Source organism: Lutra lutra, chromosome 10, assembly GCF_902655055.1.
Source record: "Lutra lutra chromosome 10, mLutLut1.2, whole genome shotgun sequence".
NCBI classification, from domain to species: Eukaryota; Metazoa; Chordata; class Mammalia; order Carnivora; family Mustelidae; genus Lutra; species Lutra lutra.
The window spans coordinates 15,246,220-15,265,405 of record NC_062287.1 but is presented as its reverse complement, the minus strand read 5'-3'; the positions used below and the strand labels follow the sequence as shown (position 1 = coordinate 15,265,405).

The 19,186-nt window shown below is 44.2% G+C and overlaps 1 protein-coding gene and 1 non-coding gene across 3 annotated transcripts in view; both read right to left on the bottom strand.

Moving 5' to 3' along the window:
* Positions 1 to 19,186, bottom strand: part of CBL (Cbl proto-oncogene) — an 85,847-nt gene that overhangs the window by 11,827 nt on the left and 54,834 nt on the right. For both annotated transcript variants that reach the window (XM_047693791.1, XM_047693793.1), the window contains exons 9-15: positions 18,818 to 19,021; positions 10,137 to 10,268; positions 9,629 to 10,006; positions 7,802 to 7,896; positions 1,768 to 1,908; positions 1,301 to 1,401; positions 432 to 614 (exon numbers count right to left, since the gene is read on the bottom strand). In XM_047693791.1, coding sequence (XP_047549747.1) covers positions 432 to 614; positions 1,301 to 1,401; positions 1,768 to 1,908; positions 7,802 to 7,896; positions 9,629 to 10,006; positions 10,137 to 10,268; positions 18,818 to 19,021 — 1,234 coding nt within the window. The remainder of the gene's footprint in view (positions 1 to 431; positions 615 to 1,300; positions 1,402 to 1,767; positions 1,909 to 7,801; positions 7,897 to 9,628; positions 10,007 to 10,136; positions 10,269 to 18,817; positions 19,022 to 19,186) is intronic.
* Positions 8,389 to 8,511, bottom strand: LOC125080287 (small nucleolar RNA SNORA19). Its single transcript, XR_007121310.1, has one exon. It is a non-coding gene; the product is annotated as a small nucleolar RNA SNORA19 (small nucleolar RNA).

The window sequence follows — 19,186 nt, the reverse complement described above, 5'->3', positions numbered from 1 at the left end:
GGGTGCTGCCCTTCCAGGCAGGCACAGGTGCGAGGGCAGACCTTGACGGTCAAGGCCCAAGTGCAGCCTGGCTCCAAGCCCGCTCAGTGTGCTTTCCAGAGCCTGCATGCCCTCCTGGCAACGCAACAGGGTCCAGAGGTCAGGAATGCGTGCTCTGTACCATCAGGCTTCACTACCAGTGTCCTAATACATGCTCGGAAGAACCGGAAGCCCTACCTCCCACCAGCCAAGAGGGGCCAGGGTTTAAGGAACAACCTCTTAAGCCTGGCAGAATCCTGAAAAATCGGTCTCCAGTTTAACTTCTTAACCAGGACCTCGGACCAGCTCTTCCTCCCACTTAGACTAAAGAGACTAAAATCTGGTGACAAAGGCGCTGTGGCCCAGCAGTCACCTCTGCCATAGCACAAACCCAAGCCGGCCTGGAGACTCACGTGTGGTGGGCTCGCCTTCCAGAGACAACCAGCCAAAAGAGGAGCTGGCGTTAGAGATGTCGGAGAGGGTCCGGCGGGCCAGCACAGCCGGCACCGGCGGCTTAGGGACGTCATAGCCGTCTTCCTCATTTTCTGATCCCTCAGGGCCGGCACCCCCATGGCCCGCGGCCAGACTCCCTTCCCCTAGAGAAAAAAGTGTGTGCTGTCACCACCTTCTTACACACCCGTGCGCTAATACAGCTCGTGGAGAGAAACGCATCAAAGTTACCGACTCTCTACCCCAGGCCAACCACCATGTGAAGCCCTGCGGCTGGAGATAAAAGAACAGAGAAAATGCAGTCTGTGCCAATCCCGAAGCTCTGCTCTCCTGAACGGGGCAACGGCTACCCCTGCCAACGGTGATGGCCGCTGACGCCAAAGACTCAGAGCCATTTTATGTCAGTCGTTCAACATCACTATCGACATGTCACCTTGGAGCACCAGCTGAAGAGCCTGTGTGTGCTGCCTTCTTGGACTTTCCACTTGGGAAGCTAGTTGATATGGGAATAGAGTGTTCACCACCCACACACAAAAGAATTTCATCAATGCTAAAAAGCAAAGGAAATAAAAGGGAACTGTCAGCACTGCAGGCCCAGGCCCCATAACCCCAAATGTCTCTAGGCCCTGGAAGGATGAAAAGGGAACTCGCTGTGGGAACAGGAAATGAAAGAGAGGAGAGGGTTTTGCTGCCCATGGATCAAAGATATTTTGCAAAGGAAATTATTTAAAAGAAGTTTTTGCTAAGATCAAGCTATCCCAAATAGCCAAATATTACAGGTTCATTCCTATGACACAGCACTGATCTTCCAAGTGGCAGGACAGCTACTCACCGAAGGAGCTGCTTTCTGTGGCTGATGGCATCGCCTGGGACTGAATATTATACATTGCTTCGTATGTACAGCTATCAATCGGCTGGTCACAGTCACACGCTCTGAAGCAGAAGGAACGGGGCAGATGATCTTCACAACAGAACTCTGTTACCTGCAAACTTATTAACACTCATCTGGTCTTCACTATTCTAGACCCAGAGTCTATCAGGACAATACATACTCCTTTTGCCAGGATCACTAACAAATGTCCCAAGACTGACTCTTCCGATGCATAATAGATGAGTGTTTTTGAAATGAACATGACCGTGAGGAAGTGTAAGTGGGATCGCCTATAGCTGGAAGAGACCAAACACCAGGGGCCGCATCCAACTGTCCGCTTTAACTCCGGCTGGTGACATTGCACAGGCCACAGCCAAGCAGGTGAGTGGTGTCACCCCGGCTCCCAGATGGGACTGTCATGAACGTACCGTGAACTCTGGGCGGTCTCCAAAGGCCGTTTCCCATCTGGCTTTGGAAGCCCCAGAGGCCTGGAGGAGGGGGTCATATACTCCGTGTCCTCCTCACTTTCACACTGCTCCCCGGGGGGCAGCTTTGGTACAGGAAGAGGCCTGGAAGAAGAATAAAAGAGAAAGAAACTGAAAACTAACAAGCTGCTAAACGTGCAAGTATGAAATGAGTGCCTTCAACCAGGCCACGACTCAAATCCGACATAGTGAACGGATGGCACCTAGGGAACTACTATTCTTCCCAGCCAAGAACGGTCCTTGTTACAAATGGCACTAACAGATCTCTGCTCTCAGCTGACCACAGATATAGCTGCGCTGAGCTGGGCTGCAAACGGGGGCAGTACTTGATACTCGTGAGTCTCCGTCCCCAGGTAAGTCGGGAGTCCCCATCCCATATTCTAGGAACCTGTACCGAGTCCCCACTCTAGAATCTACCTACAGTTTCAGAGAGTTTACAGCTTGTCAAAAGCCTTCTCATTTGTTATCTCATAGTATAAACATCTTTTCTCCTCGTTTGATGTAAGAACCATCTGAAATAAAAGAGATCAGGTGCCTTGCTAGCTTAGCACCAGATCTGAGACCAGACGTCCCATCCTGACTCCTGCTTCAGGGATCCCGCTGTCATACACAAAGGGCGTACAGACTCTCACCCAGAAACTTTTGAACTGAAATTTCTCCTACTACCCGCCCCGAAACCAGACAAAGACAAAAATAACAAGAAAACAAGACAAAACAAATCCACAAAATTGAGAAACACGCACGTGCACATAGGCACACAGACACAATGGCTACCGGGAATGTGAGTTAAAGAGAGCATCTCCCCCGTCCCCTTTACACCATCCCCGTGCATCTGAAGCAGTCTGTAACTAGCGGGAGCACCTACGGGGTTTGCCTGTGTTTACTCAGTGTTTGTTTTTCCCAATTATGAAAGCAGCAGTTGATTATAAGACACTTAAATGCCAAGGAAACCTAACACAGACAATCCCTATAACATAATCGGAGATTTTGTTTTTCTCATGTCCTCGCGTTACTTTCTTTGCACACGGCATGCTCACGTTTTCAGGTGGAACTGTATTAGTATCTACAATTTACTCTGAAACATGTCCAAAAAGATAGACTTATGGATGGACAGAAGTACAGACAGGGCAGTGCCTGACGGGCTCAGTCATGGAGCATATGATGGTTAATCTCAGGGTTGTAGGTTCGAGCCCCACACTGGGTGTAGAGATTAAAGGGGAAAAAAAAGGATAGACAGAAATGCGTGATAAAACAAGGATAGTGGGTGGCTCAGTGGGTTAAAGCCTCTGCTCAGGGTCCCCAGGGTCCTGGGATGAGCCCCGCATCAGACTCTCTGCTCAGCGGGGAGCCTGCTTCCTTCTCTCTGCCTGCCTTTCTGCCTCCTTGTGATTTCTGTCAAATAAATAAACAAATCTTTAAAAAAAAAATTTAAAAAAAAAAAAAAAAAGGATAAAAAAATGCTGTCAGTAGAACCCAGGCGGGGAGTATGTGGATGGTCATGGTGAAAATCTGTCACCCTGACTCTATGCTTGACACTTTTCATATAGTAAATTGTTTGTGGGAAATACCTATAAAGATTAAGGAAATGCCTATAAAGATTAAGGAAAAATACCAAGTATTGGGGAAAATATAGGGAAATGGATACTTTCTTACACAGTTTTAGAAATAAGAAATTAGTACAACTTTTCTGGAGTGTAATTCCCCCCAAATATATAACCAAACATGCATACTCTTGGACTCAGAAATTCCACGACTAAGAATTTTCTCTAAGAAAATAATTGAGAATATTCACTACAGTACTATTAATGACACTGAAAAAAAAAAAAACAGGTGACAACCTATCAATAATGTACTGAATAAAGGAACTTTAAAAAATATTTGAGAGAGAGAAAAAGAGGGAGAGAGTGAGCATGTGCATATGGTGGGGGGTCGGGGAGGTGAGGGACAGAGGGAGAGAGAGGGAAGGAAGGAAGAATCCTGAAGTAGACTCTGTGCTGAGCTTGGAGACTGATGTGGGGTTTGATCTCATGACCTGAGCTGAAACCAAGAGCTGGACACCTGACCAAGTGCACCACCCAGATGCCCCAATAGGTGGAAATTTCTGAACCTCACCCACAGTAATGGATAGAACAGCCAGACAGAAGCACGGAGACAGTACTTAAACAACATATAAACCAATCAGCTCTAACAGACATAGACATGACACTCCACTCAACAGTGGCACACGTTCTTCTCAAGTGCACTGGGACAGTTTCTAGACAGACAGTATGTGAGGCCACAAATTAAGTCTTAATAGATTTTAAAAGACATGCAAAGTGTCTTCTCTGACCACAATCTCATCAAATTAGAAATCAGCTTCTTTATGAAAATAAAGACCCAATTTAAAGCATCCTTAAAAAAAAAAAATTAGAAATCAGTAACAAAAGTGAGACTGAAAATTCTACAAAATTGTAAAAATCAAATAATACACTTTTAAACAGCCAACGGATCAAAGAAGAAATTACAAAGGAAATTAGAAAACACTTAGAGGTGAATGAGACCAAAAACACAGTGCAACAAAACCTAACGCAGTGCTATATTTATAGCATTGATGGTTCCGTTAAAGATTAAAAAAAGATCTCAAATCAACCTAACTTTACAACTTAAGGAACTACAAAAAGAATCAACCAAAACCAAGGCTCATGGAAGGAAGCAAGCAATGAAGACTAGAGCAGAAGTAAATAAAATACAGGAACTGGGGTGCCTGGGTGGCTCAGTCGGTGAGGCGACTGCCTTCGGCTCAGGTCATCATCTCAGGGTCCAGGGATGGAGCCCACATCAGGCTCCCTGCTCAGCGGGGAGCCTGCTTCTCCCTCTGCCTGCTGCTCTGCCTACTGGTGCTTGCTTGCTCTCTCTGTCAAATAAATACATACATAGGAGAAAAAAAAAAACCCACAACAACAGAGAAAAATCAATGAAAATAAAAGTTAGTTCTTCAGAAAGAGCAACAAAACTGACAAAACTTGTCTGGCTTTCTGTCACGATGTCATTATCATTATCTTTGTGTCATTATCTAGATGGATTAAGAAAAAAAGAGAGAAGACTCCAATTACTAAAACTCAGAAACTAAAGTGGAGACATTACTACCAATTCTACGGAAATAAAAAAGATTTTAAGAAAGTACTATGAATAGTTATATGCCAAAACAATGTGTAACTTAAATGGACAAATTCCTAGAAACACAATACTTCTGAAGACTAAATCACAGAAAATTGAGAATTTGAAGAGACTTACAGGAGATGAATTCAGTAGTCCAAAACCTGCCAACAACAATAAGCCGCGTACCTGATAGCTTCTCTGGTGAATGCGACCAAGTGTTTAATACAAAACGAGTACCAATTCTTTTTTTGAAAGACTTTATTTACTTGGGAGAGAGAGAACGAGAGAGAGAGAGAGAATCACAGGAGTGGAGGCAGAGGGAGAAGAAGGCTCCCGCCGAGCAGGGGGATCATGACCTGAGCTGAAGGCTGACGCCTAACTCAATGGACCACGCAGGCACGCCACCAGTTCTTTTCAAATTGCTCCAAAGACCTGAAGAAGGAACACTTTCTAACTCATTCTGTGAGGATGGCACAATCATGACACAAAGCCAGACAAGGACACTACAGGAAAACAACACACCAATGTCCCTTATGAACACCGAAGCAAAAGTCCGCAACAAAATACCAGCAAAAATAATTCAGCAGCACTTAAGAAAGATTATGCACCATTATACATCAGTGGGATTCACACCTGGAATGCAAGGATGGCTCAACAAATGCAAGCGGATTAATATAAATACAGCAGGTCAACAAAAGGGGAAAAAAAACCCACACAATCATCTTGGTTGGTGCAGAAAAGCATCTGACAATATTTAACACCCTTTTAGACAAAAACACTCAACTAAAATAGGAATAAAAGTACCTAAACATAATGAAAGCCATATATGAAATGCCCACAGCAAGCATCATATGCAATGGTGAAAGACTGAAAGCTTTTCCTGAAGGATCAGGAACAAGGCAAGCATGTCCACTTTCACCATTCCTGAGTACTCAAGAATACTGGAATTTCTTTTTCTTTTTTTTTTCTCTCTCTTTTTTTTTAGATTTTATTTATTTATTTGTCAGAGAGCAAGCATAAGCACGGGGAGCGGCAGGGAGAGGGAGAAGCAGGCTCCCCGCTGAGCAGGGAGCCCAATGCAGGACTCGATCCCAGGACCCCAGGGTGACTGGAGCAGAAGGCAGACGCTTAACCGACCGAGCCACCCAGATGTCTCAGTACTAGAATTTCTAACCAGATCAACAAGGCAAGAAAAATAAAAGGCAATCATATCGGAAAAGAAGAAAAATTATCTCCCTGTTTGCAGATGATATGATCTCATATACAGAAAAGCCTAAAGATGCCACAAAAAGGGCACGGGAAACAGTATGGTGGTGTCTCAAAAAATTAAAAATAGAATTACCATAGGATCCAGGAATACTACTACTGCGTACATATTCAAAAGAATTGAAAGTAGGGCCCTGACCAGTATCTATTCACCCACATTCACAGCAGCATCACTGCAACAGCTAAAACGTGAAAGCCATCCCAGTGTCCACCCACCGATGAACGGATAAGCAAAATATGGTACGGGAGTCACCCTTTATCTGCAATTTTATCTTCTGTGGTTTTACTTACCCATAGTCAGCTGTGGTGTGGAAGCAGATGATCCTCCTTCTGATGTATTATCAGAAGGTCAACAGTAGCCTAACACTACGTCCAAATGCCTACATCACCCCCCTCACTTCTTATCAGAGGCACTTTACCTCACATGACCACGAGAAAGGGGAGTACAGTACGGTATTCTGAGAAAGACCACGTTCATACAACTTCTATAGCAAACTGTTCCAACTGTTCTATTTTATTATTGTTGTTGCTAATCTCTTACCGTGCCTAATTTATAAATTAAACTTTACCATGTATGTACGTATATGTATGTATGTATATTAGAAAAGAAAACACAGTGTACATATAGAGTTCAGTACTATCCTTGGTTTCAGGCATTCAGGGGGCCTTGAAAGGTACCCCCTGCAGATAAGGGGGGGGGGCACAACAGGAATATTACTCTGCCTTAGAGTAAGGAAAGTCTGCCATATTCTACAACATGGATGAGAACATTACAGTAAGTAAACTGAACCAGTCACAGAAAGACAAATACTGTACGGCTGCACTTACAGGTGGTATTTAAAGTAGTCAAAATCCTGAAGACAAAGCGTAATGGTGGCTGCAGGGGCCGGGGCAGGGAAGGACGGGGAGCAACTGCTCAGTATGCGCAGGATTTCAGTTTTACAAGATGAAGAGTTATGAGCACAGATGACGGTGATGGTTGCATGTGAATGCACTTAATACCACTGACCCGTACACTTCTAAGTACGATGGTATATGTATACATTTTTAGAGAGGGAGAAAGAGAGGGGGGAGGGTCAGAGGGAGAGAGAGAATCCCAAGCAGACTCCGTGCCCCATGCAGATCTCAGCCAGGGCTCAATCCCACAGCCCTGAGATCATGGCCCGAGCTGAAACTAAGAGTCAAGACGCTTAACTGACTGAGCCATCTGGGTGCCCCAAGATGGTGTATTTGTGTACTTTACCATACATACTAAGAATTAAGAATCAAACTTAAAAATTATAAGAATGATTAAGATTTTGTTTTGTTTTGTTTTGTTTTGTTTTACAGAATTCAACAAAACCAAAACTGCTTCTTTGAGAAGATTAATAAAATCACTAAGCCCACCAAGGCTGATCACGTAAACGGACAGAGAAAAGAGGAGACCAAAACATAGGATCTAGTTTTGAGCTGATACAAACACAGATCAGCTTATACTTTCTTCCTCAGGCCGCCCTGGGCTCCCTACACTCTGTGCGGAGGCTGTTGGTCAGCGGGAACGCGTCTGCTGTGCGGGCTGCGACCTTGTACTTACCGGGCGGCCAGAGAGTAAATGGCATTGGCCGATGCAGAAGGTTTGATTTTGGGGTGCTCACACTCTGAACCTGCTAATGGGTTGTTATTCACATTCTGGAAAGAAAAGTGAGAAAGAACCTACTTAACACGACTAAAGTGTCTCCTATTCCTTCTCCGACCCCGTCAAAATAGTAAGAACAGTAACACAGACCCAGACCCTGCTCTCAATGCCACTCACACGTTACTACATCTGATCAAAAGCAGAGCTGCTTTCAGGCTCTGAACAGAGTTTAAATGTCAGGGCGAGGAAGACAGAGATCTAAAAAGAGCCAAGGAAATGGGGGGTTTTGTTTTGACTCTAGAAGATTTGAGGAAATGGGCTGTCGGTACAAATACCCTGTCTAGCTTTAAAAACCTACACCTCTTTCTGCAGTCACCAGAAAGCCGGACCTAATTCATTCTCATGAATTAGACGGCCTGTCACTCAATGCCACTTGCAAGTGACCATCCCCCTTCTCTCGCCACCAAGCAGCAGCACCCAGTTCACGTGAGGGCTCCGCCATATTCCAAACTTCACTGCTCAGAGGTTTTTCTCCCCCTTTGTTAATTTGTCTGAAGGGGACTGGCAGCATTACTATGTAGTTATACTGCTAATTAACCTTCAACTATTTGTGTAGCACATAACATTGCTCACACACACAAGAGAAAGCAGGTCAATGAAATGTGCACCAGCGCATTCTCCCTCTTGCTTACGTCCCACCATAGTCTCCCAAACTCACCGGCCTCCCCTTCATCCTCGAAGGGTCTCCCTCAGAATCAGCACGGCTCGCTCTCAACAGCGCTCCAGATCTTTGCTCAGAATTGTACCCCATCCCTCCACGTACCCCCGACCCCAACATCAACTGCCCCAATACCCCTTTTTTTCTGCTCTTTTTCTCCATAGCTCTCATTGGCATCCAGTGTCCTTTGTTTTATTAACTTACCATGTTTGTCTTTACTCCATTAGAATGTAAACTTTGTGAGGGCAGAATTTTTTTTGTGGAGCGCATACACAAATGAACCAACAAAAGAACAAATAAACCTCCCCACCCCCAGGTCTGGACCCTTATCTCATGCTTATACAATGAACCACTAACCTTCTCTCAATCTACTCTCTTAGCAATCCATCTTTGCATACTACTGGATTTATCTCTGTAAACCATCACTTTGCTCATGTCATTCCCCTAATTTAAAACCTTCAAGTGCTCATCTCCTACCAAATAAATTAAAACTCTTTTGGCCTTGATGGGATTTTCAAGGTCCTCCAATCTAGTACTAATGCCCCTTTCTAGACCTTCCCTCCTCTGACATACAAAACTTCTGCTCCACTCAAATTAAACTACTTCTAGTTCCACAATATACCTCAAGCATCTGTGTCATTGTACTCGTGACCTTCACACTATTCACTCTGGAAAGAACACTTTGAATTGAAATGTCATTTGTTCCATAAAGCCCTCATGATTGCTCTATTTGGAAATAATCTCTCCTTTCTCTACAACTTCAATGCTTTCTATTTATAATACTCACACTATATGAATCCAGCCATACATACATACACACACACACACACACACACACACACACACATACACACAGGTGCACACGCGTTCCTACAGCATTATTGGCAAACACGCTTTATCTGCTCTAGTAGTACACTTCTTGAGGGTATATATACACACACGCCTGAGGACAGGGATGTTTCACTGTCTCGGAATCCTGCACAAAACCTATCACAAAACTCTGACCCATTCAACGTCATGCAAAAGTATTTGTTAATAGGCAAAAAAATGTCAGAAACAGGACTCACCATGGAGGTATCCACACTGAATGTGCCTCCAAGCCTGGACACATCCGCTCTGGGTTCCATTTGTGAGGGCAATGAAAATGGGAGTGAGTGCCTGTTGGTTAATTCTCTACCTGTCCAGGGGTCACTAGAGTTGGGGGCAACCACTGGTACTTTGGGGATTGGCCGAGGCAGCCATGATTCCCCAAGGCGGCCACAGGGAACAGGGGGCAGTTTGTCTCTGGACGAACAGTCACCCGGTGTACAAGGCAAGGGACGTCTCTGCGGCCGGGATTCTGCTCCAACAGAATATGGCCGGTCTGGAGGGGGTGGTGGTGGAAGATCTCGAAGTGTGGGAGGTATTGGTAATGGTTTGTCCTTATGAAGGGAGCCAGAAGCTACCTGCGAAGCATGAGGAAAGTAAATCAATCAAAACCTACTTATGTAAAAAACCAAAAAACCCCACTGTAATCCACAACACTATAATCCACAACAAAGAATCAGAAGACTGTAGAAGTGGGTAACATCTTACCTTAGAAGCAGTTCCAAGACCAGAAGCACTTGCAGGAAGAGACACCCGCTGTTGCAGAAGGTCAAGTCGAGGTGGCACTGGGGGAAGGGAAGCTTGTGGGGCCATCGAAAACGGAGAAGGAGGCCGTTCCACCTGACACACATAAAATTTCCCAATAGGTTATTCTTGTATGAGGGAGTGGCATCTTTCAATTTCTCTTAAAGCGTAGACAGCAAGTACTCTGTCGGCAAACTCTGAACACTGTTACACCAATGGGTCAGACTTCCTGAGTTATTTTTGCGTCACCGTAAGAGGGCGCTCTCACCCACAGAACCACCACGCAGATCCAAGCCACAGGCAAGTATGGAGAAATGGCTCTGCTACAAGAAGCTTCCTAGCTCACAACTGAAAACAAGTATTACAATTTTCCACCTCCTCCTCTTCAGAGAAAGAAAAAAGTCTTCTCAAGATCAAAAAGAGGAACCCATATAAAAAGGAAGGAGCAGACATGAACCTCTCAACAAATCATGTGGGGAAATAACATTTAAGGCACAGAACAATGAGAGCTCAAAGATGAGAAATTCTCTGGCTTGTTAGGATAGAAAAAAGAAAAAAATAAAGACATTTAGAGGGAAAGAATCAACAGAACCAGTAAAAAGCATCTCAAGTCCTTCTGAAGAAGTGTTATTTCAAGTCAGTAATTTAAAGGAATTAATATTTCCCATCAATTTGTGTCCTTAAAAAAATGAGGTGCCAAACTAGACGAAGCAATACAGGTATAACCTCTCCCATTTCCAAGCCTGCAGCAGAGTGATGAATGGCTGGTAAGCTTGTCCAGGCGAGCTATCAAGAGATCTGCATAATTCATACAAAATGCCACTTGGCATTTGCATTCTCTCCCGGGGAGCAATACAGATGGAATAAAGGCAAATATGTATTACAAGCACTTACGTAAGATGACAGAAAGATACCCATACTTAGGCCTATCATTAGTGCTGTGCGGTAAATGAAGGCAAAGATAGCCCTCACTATTAGCTACCTGCTTCTACTCATGCTTAAGGAAAGGGCTGCATGTAGCTGGTGCACAAGTGATGCAGCATGAACAGTGAGACACTTCAAGGCTTAAGTGAGAAAGTCATTAGGCTAATTGTCACTTCATCCATTTCTAGCTAGTTACTGTATCTTGCTGATTCTTCCATGAAAGAGCTTCATATCTTTTTTTTTTTAAGATTTTATTTATTTATTTGACAAAGAGAAATCACAAGTAGGCAGAGAGGCAGGCAGAGAGAGAGAGGAGGAAGCAGGCCTCCTGCCGAGCAGAAAGCCCGATGTGGGGCTAGAACCCAGGACCTGGGATCATGACCTGAGCCGAAGGCAGCGGCTTAACCCACTGAGCCACCCAGGCGCCCCTCATATCTTTTTTAAAAGATTTTATCTGACAGAGAGAAAGACAGCGAAAAAAGGAACACAAGCAGGGGGAGTGGCAGAGGGAGAAGCAGGCCTTCCCCGAGCAGGGAGCCCAATGCGGGGCTTGATGCCAGGACCCTGGGATCACGACATAAGCTGAAGACAGATACTTAACGACTGAGCCACCCAGGCGCCCCGAAAGAGTCTCATATCTCGATCTGCCTCTTCATTCGGCTTACCAACCTCAGATCTGATTTATTAAAACCACCTTCTCGCAATTCTCCCAAATTCTGGTTTCTTATCTCACCAAATCCGTTTGCTTGCCATTACCAGCTGAGCCGTCCTCAGACTACGCAACAGCTTGTCCATTCATAACTCCCACTCTCCTACCAGTCTTGACTCTGTAATTCCTACCTCCTTGCCTTTGTTCAGGTTGTTTCCCAACTGGAAAAAAGCCCTCTCTGCCTTTTTTTTTTTTTTTTTTTATTTTTAAGTGATCTCTACACTCAACCCAACAGGGGACTCAAACTCACAACCCCAAGATAAGAGTCGCACGTTCCACTGACCGAGCCAGCCAGGCGCCCCTCTCTGCCTACAACCCCTCTCACCATCTATGGCTCGTTCCCCTTCCTGAAGTGCAGAGGGCTGAGCTAATTACACTCTTTGTGGCTCAACATCGTAACTATCCTTGCACTGTTCTTCTATTACAGCAGATAATCAAGTTGCAGAAAAAGATAAAAAACACAAGTGAAGAGGAAATACTCAGAAAAATACCACAAGAATGGTTCTATGACCAAAGGGACATAAATATCCATATAGAAAGGGTTTACAGCATAGCCAGCCCAATGAAGGGAAAAAACCATGACAAACAAGCAAACAAACCAAAAGCACCCTTATGTTTTCAAGGAATCAAGCATAAGGAGAATAACCTAAAAGCTTCTTGGATAATGGGAAAGGGGGTACCAAATAGCAAACAAACACTAGAACCTGAAGTGAAGTGAAGCCATAACAATTTTTAGAGTTTTTTTTTTCAACCTAGCATTGGGTAACTAGTCAGTCTAAAGGCTGAACAGATATCTAAGGTATCAAACATCTCAAAAGTTTTCTCTCGGGGGCGCCTGGGTGCCTCAGTGGGTTAAGCCTCTGCCTTCAGCTCAGGTCATGATCCCAGAGTCCTGGGATCGAGCCCCACATTGGGCTCTCTGCTCCGTGGGGAGCCTGCTTCCTCCTCTCTCTCTGTGCCTGCCTCTCTGCCTACTTGTGGTCTCAATCTCTCTGTCAAATAAATAAATAAATAATCTTAAAAAAAAAAAAAGTTTTCTCTCACACCTTTCTTCACCCACAAAAGGAAGTAAATCAAGAAAGAGGAAACCGTGGGAGCCATGTTTCCCATGTCACCGTAATATGTTATATACTATCTACTGTATTTAGAAAATTTACTTCATAGAAAATTATACTGAGAGAATGTCAGACAGCTTGGTAAGACCTGGTAGTGACAGGTACAAACAGAAAACTAAGGAAATAAAAATAAAGCAATTTGGGGTGCCCGGGAGGCTCAGTCGGTTAAGCATCCAACTTGTCATTTCGGCTCAGGTCATGATCTCACAGGGTTGTGAGATGGAGTCCTGCATCTGGCTCTCAGCTCCGTGGGGAGTCTGCTGGAGATTCTCTCCCTCTCCCTCTGCTTCTCCCCCTGCCCCCGCTCATGTCCTCACATCCTCTCTCAAATAAGTAAAATCTTAAAAAAAATATATATATATACACACACACACACACACACACACACACACAAATTTTCCCAGGAAAAGCAGAAGGTCGTATGAGAAAACAATAGCAATTACATCATATTGTATTGCTAGGAACAGCAAGGAGCAAAATCATTTACACACCAAATAGTGATTTGGGCCTCTACCCCACCAAGAAAAAAAAAAAACCAACACTCAAGTAACCATAGTGGTGAGATAAGGTGTGGGAAGGAGGAAGATAATCAATCCTTTTCTACAACACCTGAAGTGAACAGATAACAGACACTGAAGAGGCAAAAGAAAGCACTGGAAGTATATGGTATAAAAGGTGTTGAGAACCCACAAATCTGAGCAGAGCCCACAGAGGAGCTGAAGGCGGCAGAGGCTGGGAGCCAAGGTTTCTGCCAGCCTTCTAGCAAGTCTTTTAAACTTACCAAATAATCCACAAGCGTTTGTCAATTGGATTTTGTAATAAGTACATTCACTGCATTAAAAACAAAATTGCAATAAAACAGCAACAGGGGCACCTGGGTGACTCAGTGGGTTAAGCATCTGCCTTTGGCTCAGTTCATGATCTCAGGGTCCTGGGATCAAGCCCCACGTCGGGCTTCTTGCTCAACGGGGGGAGCCTGCTTCCCCCTCTTTCTGCCTGCCACTCTGCCTATTTGTGTTCTCTCTCTCTCTCTCTCTCTGACAAATAAATAAATAAAATCTAAAAAAAAAAAAAAAAAAAAAAAAAGCTCCCGCTGACAGCTACCCGGGATGTGACAAGTTAGGCACCCCGCTAGTCTCATACACCTTCAGGAGTGATTTTAGGACAAAAACGTGGGGTTAGGGTGCCTGGGTGGCTCAGTGAGTTAAAGCCTCTGCCTTCGGCTCAGGTCATGATCTCAGAGTCCTGGGATAGAGCCCTACATCGGGCTCTCTGCTCGGTGAGGAGCCTGCTTCCACCTCTCTCTGCCTGCCTCTCTGCCTGCCTTGTGATCTCTGTCTAATAAATAATAAAATCTTAAAAAAAAAAAAAGGGATAAATTTTAGTTATCTACTCAAAAAAAGTTAAATATTTTATAACAAATTTAATTCATACAAAGAATAATAGACACCCACATAGCACCTACTGAACAACTAAGAAATGCAAGAGCACTGACTTTGCCCAATTCCTATCGCCCCTCCCCTAATTATATCCTTTCTTCCATCAAAGAGTTTAAATGTACATTCACTTTCATCCAGCAGTTCCACTGCCAGGAATTTAACCTACAGACCTGAAAAGAGTATCAGTCTGTGTAAGTCTGGAAATAATGTGAACGTCCATTAAGAAACTAAATAAATTACAGAATGGCCAAGTGACAGCACCATGCACGAAGCCGTTTTTTTCTGTATTTGAACTTCTCCAGTGTACGTTTATGACTTTTATTTAAATGAGTAAATTTAAAATCATTCATACAGATCAGCTATGGGAAAAGAGTTCCTTTTCTTTTTTTTTTTTTTTCTAAGATTTTATTTATTTATTTGACAGACAGAGATCACAAGTAGGCAGAGAGGCAGGCAGAGAGAGAGGAGGAAGCAGGCTCCCCGCAGAGCAGAGAGCCTGATGCGGGGCTCGATCCCAGGACCCTGGGATCATGACCTGAGCTGAAGACAGAGGCTTTAACCCACTGAGCCACCCAGGCGCCCCCCTTTTCTTTTCTTTACAGCCCTACAGCACTTAGAGTGTGGACCCAACATCTGCAACAGCGCACGCTGTCTGCCTGTGGTAAACTGTTCCACCCGCACGCACGCTCTCTCCTCAAATACAACCACTAGCTCCTCGCAGGCCTTTGTTTCAGGTTTCTTATCTCACTCAATACTTACAGCACCCAATAAAGAGCCTCTTACCCAGCATAATGGACACCTTGCAAAAATACGATGTTTACTGTAAAACCCTCAAATATCCCATAAAGTCCAAGTCCTCGAAACTTGTGCCCTCAAACATTACAGCAATTCAGTGGGTAGTCAATTATTCCCCTATGCATGTTAAAAAAACTTTTTTACAACCATTTTTTTAAGAGAAATAAGGTGATACTACACATAATATACAATTATTTTTTAAACTTAGTATTAGGCAATTTTCGACTTAAGTATACGTACACCGAACTCATTCTGCAGAGCATTCCATTATGGGGACTGTAGCAGGCAGAATGAGGATTTCCCATCCCCCAGCCCCAAGATGTTTATTCACACCCCGAAACCTAGAAACTGAACATGTCATTTTACTTGGTAAAAGGGACTTTGCTAATGTGACTGAAGGTACGGATCTTGCGATGGGGGAATTATCCTGGACTATCTGGATAGGCCCAATCTAATCACATGAGTCCTTGAGAGCTTGTTTGAAGGTTCTAGCAGCGGAGTACAGCTACTCGTATACTCCAACCGAAGACCAGTCCTCTCCTCTATTGGGGAAGGTCATCCTCTTCAACCAAGCATGCAGCTTTGGGAGAGACGCACATGGAGCTGTGAGGGAGGAAGGGGACACCCGCCTCACCAGCCAGATTGGCCAAATCAACCCTGGTGATCAGTGGGGTGACAGATGTTGCAGCCATACCACCCTCACATCCCACATGAGTCCTTAACAGCAGAGAACCTCAGAGAGAAGGCAGAAGGAAGAGGAAAGAAATCCAGGAGCCAAAGAGTGTGGCTGACCATTAGAAGCTGGGATACCCTGAGCAGACAGCCAGCAAGGACATGGGGATCTCAATCCTACAGCTGGCAAGCAACTAAACACTGCCAAATCCAAATAGAAAAGGAACTGGGTCTTCCCCTAGGGCCTACAGGAAGAACTACAGACCTGCATCTACCCTGATCTAGCTGGAGGGCACACGTGTTGGGCTTGTGACCTTCAACACTGTAACAGAATAAACTTGTGTTGCTTTAAGCTGCTAAATTTGTAGTAATTTGTTATGGCAGCAACAGAATACAAACACATGGGTGTATCATAATTTCTAACTGCTGGACATGTGAGTTGATTCGAATTTTTCATTACTGCAAATAATGCTATAAAAACTGGATCTGTATCTTTGGGTGCTTATCTGATGATTTCTTTAGGATAAATCCCTAGAATTGGAATTGCTAGTTCAAACTGTGCCCATTATGCATTTTGATAGATGTCAAACTGTCCTTCCAAAAGATGGGCTAATCTGTACCCACATCAACACTGAATGCGATGCCTGTTTCTCCACAATAAGTATTATTCATCTATAGAATTTCATGAAGAGAAAAGGGTAATTTTAATTTCAAATAAATATAGCCAGGAAAAATCACTTATCTTAGTATTCAGCTTCCCTAATACTCCAGGAGTTACCAATAAATTTTCATCAATGAACAGAAGAAATCTATGTAAGAACATATAAAACTGCTTTAGAGATCAAATTAATCTCTTTTTAAATTATTTATTTATTTATTTATTTGAGAGACAGAGAGAGAGACAGCATGAGGAGAGAGCGGTGAAGGGAAAGGCAGAAGCAGACTCCCCATTGGGCAGGGAGCCCGATGTGGAACTTGATTCCAGGACCCCAGGATCATGACCTGAGCCAGAGGCAGACGCTTAACCAACTGAGTCACCCAGGTGGTCCCTCAAACTAATCTCTTAAAATGGACCCAAAGAACCTGTTATAAGGGGCCAAAACTAAAAAATCTGTCCACTTCAAAAAACCAAAAATGTACTGCTCATTCCAGTCTTCCTCAACTACCTGCTATTGATAAAGCATAGATTTATTAACTCCTATACTAAAGTTGTTTCAATTTCCAAACATTCAACGTAATTGCTGTGTGCTCAATTTTGAACAGTAAATTACAAATGAGACATGGCTCTTGCCTTCTATAATTTATAATATACCAGAAAATATATTTAATACGATATTATGAGGTAGTAAGTTCTATGGCAGACATACTCAGTGTCTCAGAGACACCTGGGTAGACCTAGAAATGATGTATATGTAAACACATGGGAACTGGGGGTGGGGGAAGCAGGAACAGTCTGGAAAGGCGTCCTAGGAAATGAAAACTCAACTAACTTACGAAGAAACTACCAAGACAGGGGCACCTGAGTGGTTCAGTTGCCCTTAGCTTCGGCTCAGGTCATGATCTCAGGGTCCTGGGATTGAGCCCCACTCAGCAGGGAGTCTGCTTCTCCCTCCCCCTCTGCTCCTTCCCTTGCTCACAAGCTCCCTCTCTAAAAGAAATTTTAAAATTCTTTAAAAAAAGAAAAAAGAAACTACCAAGACAAAAGCACAAAGAGATTTTAGTGGTTTGGCCTTGCTGAACCACAAAACATAAAGCAAAAAGGATTTTAAGGGCAAAGTGCTGGAGGAAAGGAGAACTGCTTAACCCATTAAGTAACGAAAAGTCATCAGAGTATGAGGCAAAGGAATGGGATAGTCAGGTTTGCGCTGAGCTCTCCGGTGCTGGCAGCAGGGCAAAGAGACGATGATGAGGTCTGAAATAAGGCAGTGGCACTGAGGACAGAGAGGAGGAGACACATGGATCAAATCATTTAAGAGATCAAATCTATTCCTTTTCCTGGGGGCTGGGGTGGTAGGGCCAAGGGAGAGAGCGAGCGAGAATACCAAAGAGACTCCCCGCTGAGCATGGAACCTAAAGCTGGGCTTGAGCCAAGGACCCCAAGATCATGGCCTGAGCTGAAATCAAGTCAGATTCTCACCCAACTGAGCCACCCAGGGGCCTCCCCAAATCCATTCTTTCCATCTACCACGTGTCAGGCAGTAAAGTACTATTATAAAAGAAGGCTGCCCTTATATAAATTTATATAAAAATCCTCAACTAGAGAATCAAAAGCACATTAGAACCTTCTGTTTGCCCTGTATTGCTTACCATCTTCAAAGGACTCCCTTCCTTCTAATTAGTCAGCAGATCCCTGTGTTACCCTACCCACCGATGTTACAAAATTTGATCCCATCTTTCTTAGTCTATATGTTTCCTCTCTTTACTAGGGCCTTTCCAGTTTGCTTAGCTTCTACCTGGTACCTCCTCTGCCACCCTCCAGTCACTTTGGTCGCCATGTCCTTGGTTACTAACAGTGCCCCTCCCCTCAGCAATCTAACTTTCCGGTGCCAGGACCCGCAGGAAAGAACACCAGAACACCAGACCCTACTCAGAGAAGCGCAAGAGGGCCTCACTGTCTTATCCCCTCTCATTCTCTCCAACGAGCTGAGGAAAGCCCAGTTCTAGGACACAGAGCATGGGCCTTGAAGCCAGAACGTGTGGCCACAGCTATGTAATTTTCAGCCAGTTCCTTAACCTTGCCGTGCCCTGGTTTCTTCATCTGCTAAATGAAAATAAGAGCACCTACTCTTGGGTTATTTGAGTATATACGAGGACAGGATTATAGGAGTTAGAAAAAGGGAAATACTCAGCATGGCCTCTCTCACATAGTAAATGCTCAGTAAATAGTCAGCTACTATTGCTTCCTGTGGTCTGGATGTCATCAAATGCTCTCTATTCCTTTAGAACACAACTCACAGTGGAGTCTGCCAGTCTCTGAACCTGAAGTCTCACCTTCGCACCAGCCAGTTCCTTCATCATAAAGAGAGAATCATCAGCTCGTTCATCATCATCATCCTCATAATTTGGGGAGGGAGCTCCCTCGGCTCCTTGCCTCAGTAGGCTGCCACTTCCTCGAGGGTCAAACGGATCGACCACAATGGGCTCAGTACCTTTAATTTCACATCGGCAGAAAGGACAGCCCTGGCCTTCGGATTCCTGCAGAGCAAATGGGAGACGGTCAAAGGCTCATCTGTAAGTATGGACAATATGGAAATACATTTCCTAAAGATGAAAAAAGAAACCAGAAGCTTAAAACCTCCCCCACAAACCAGACCATCCTTTCTCTCCATAGAGGATACAAAACTCCCAGTTCCTCCGAGG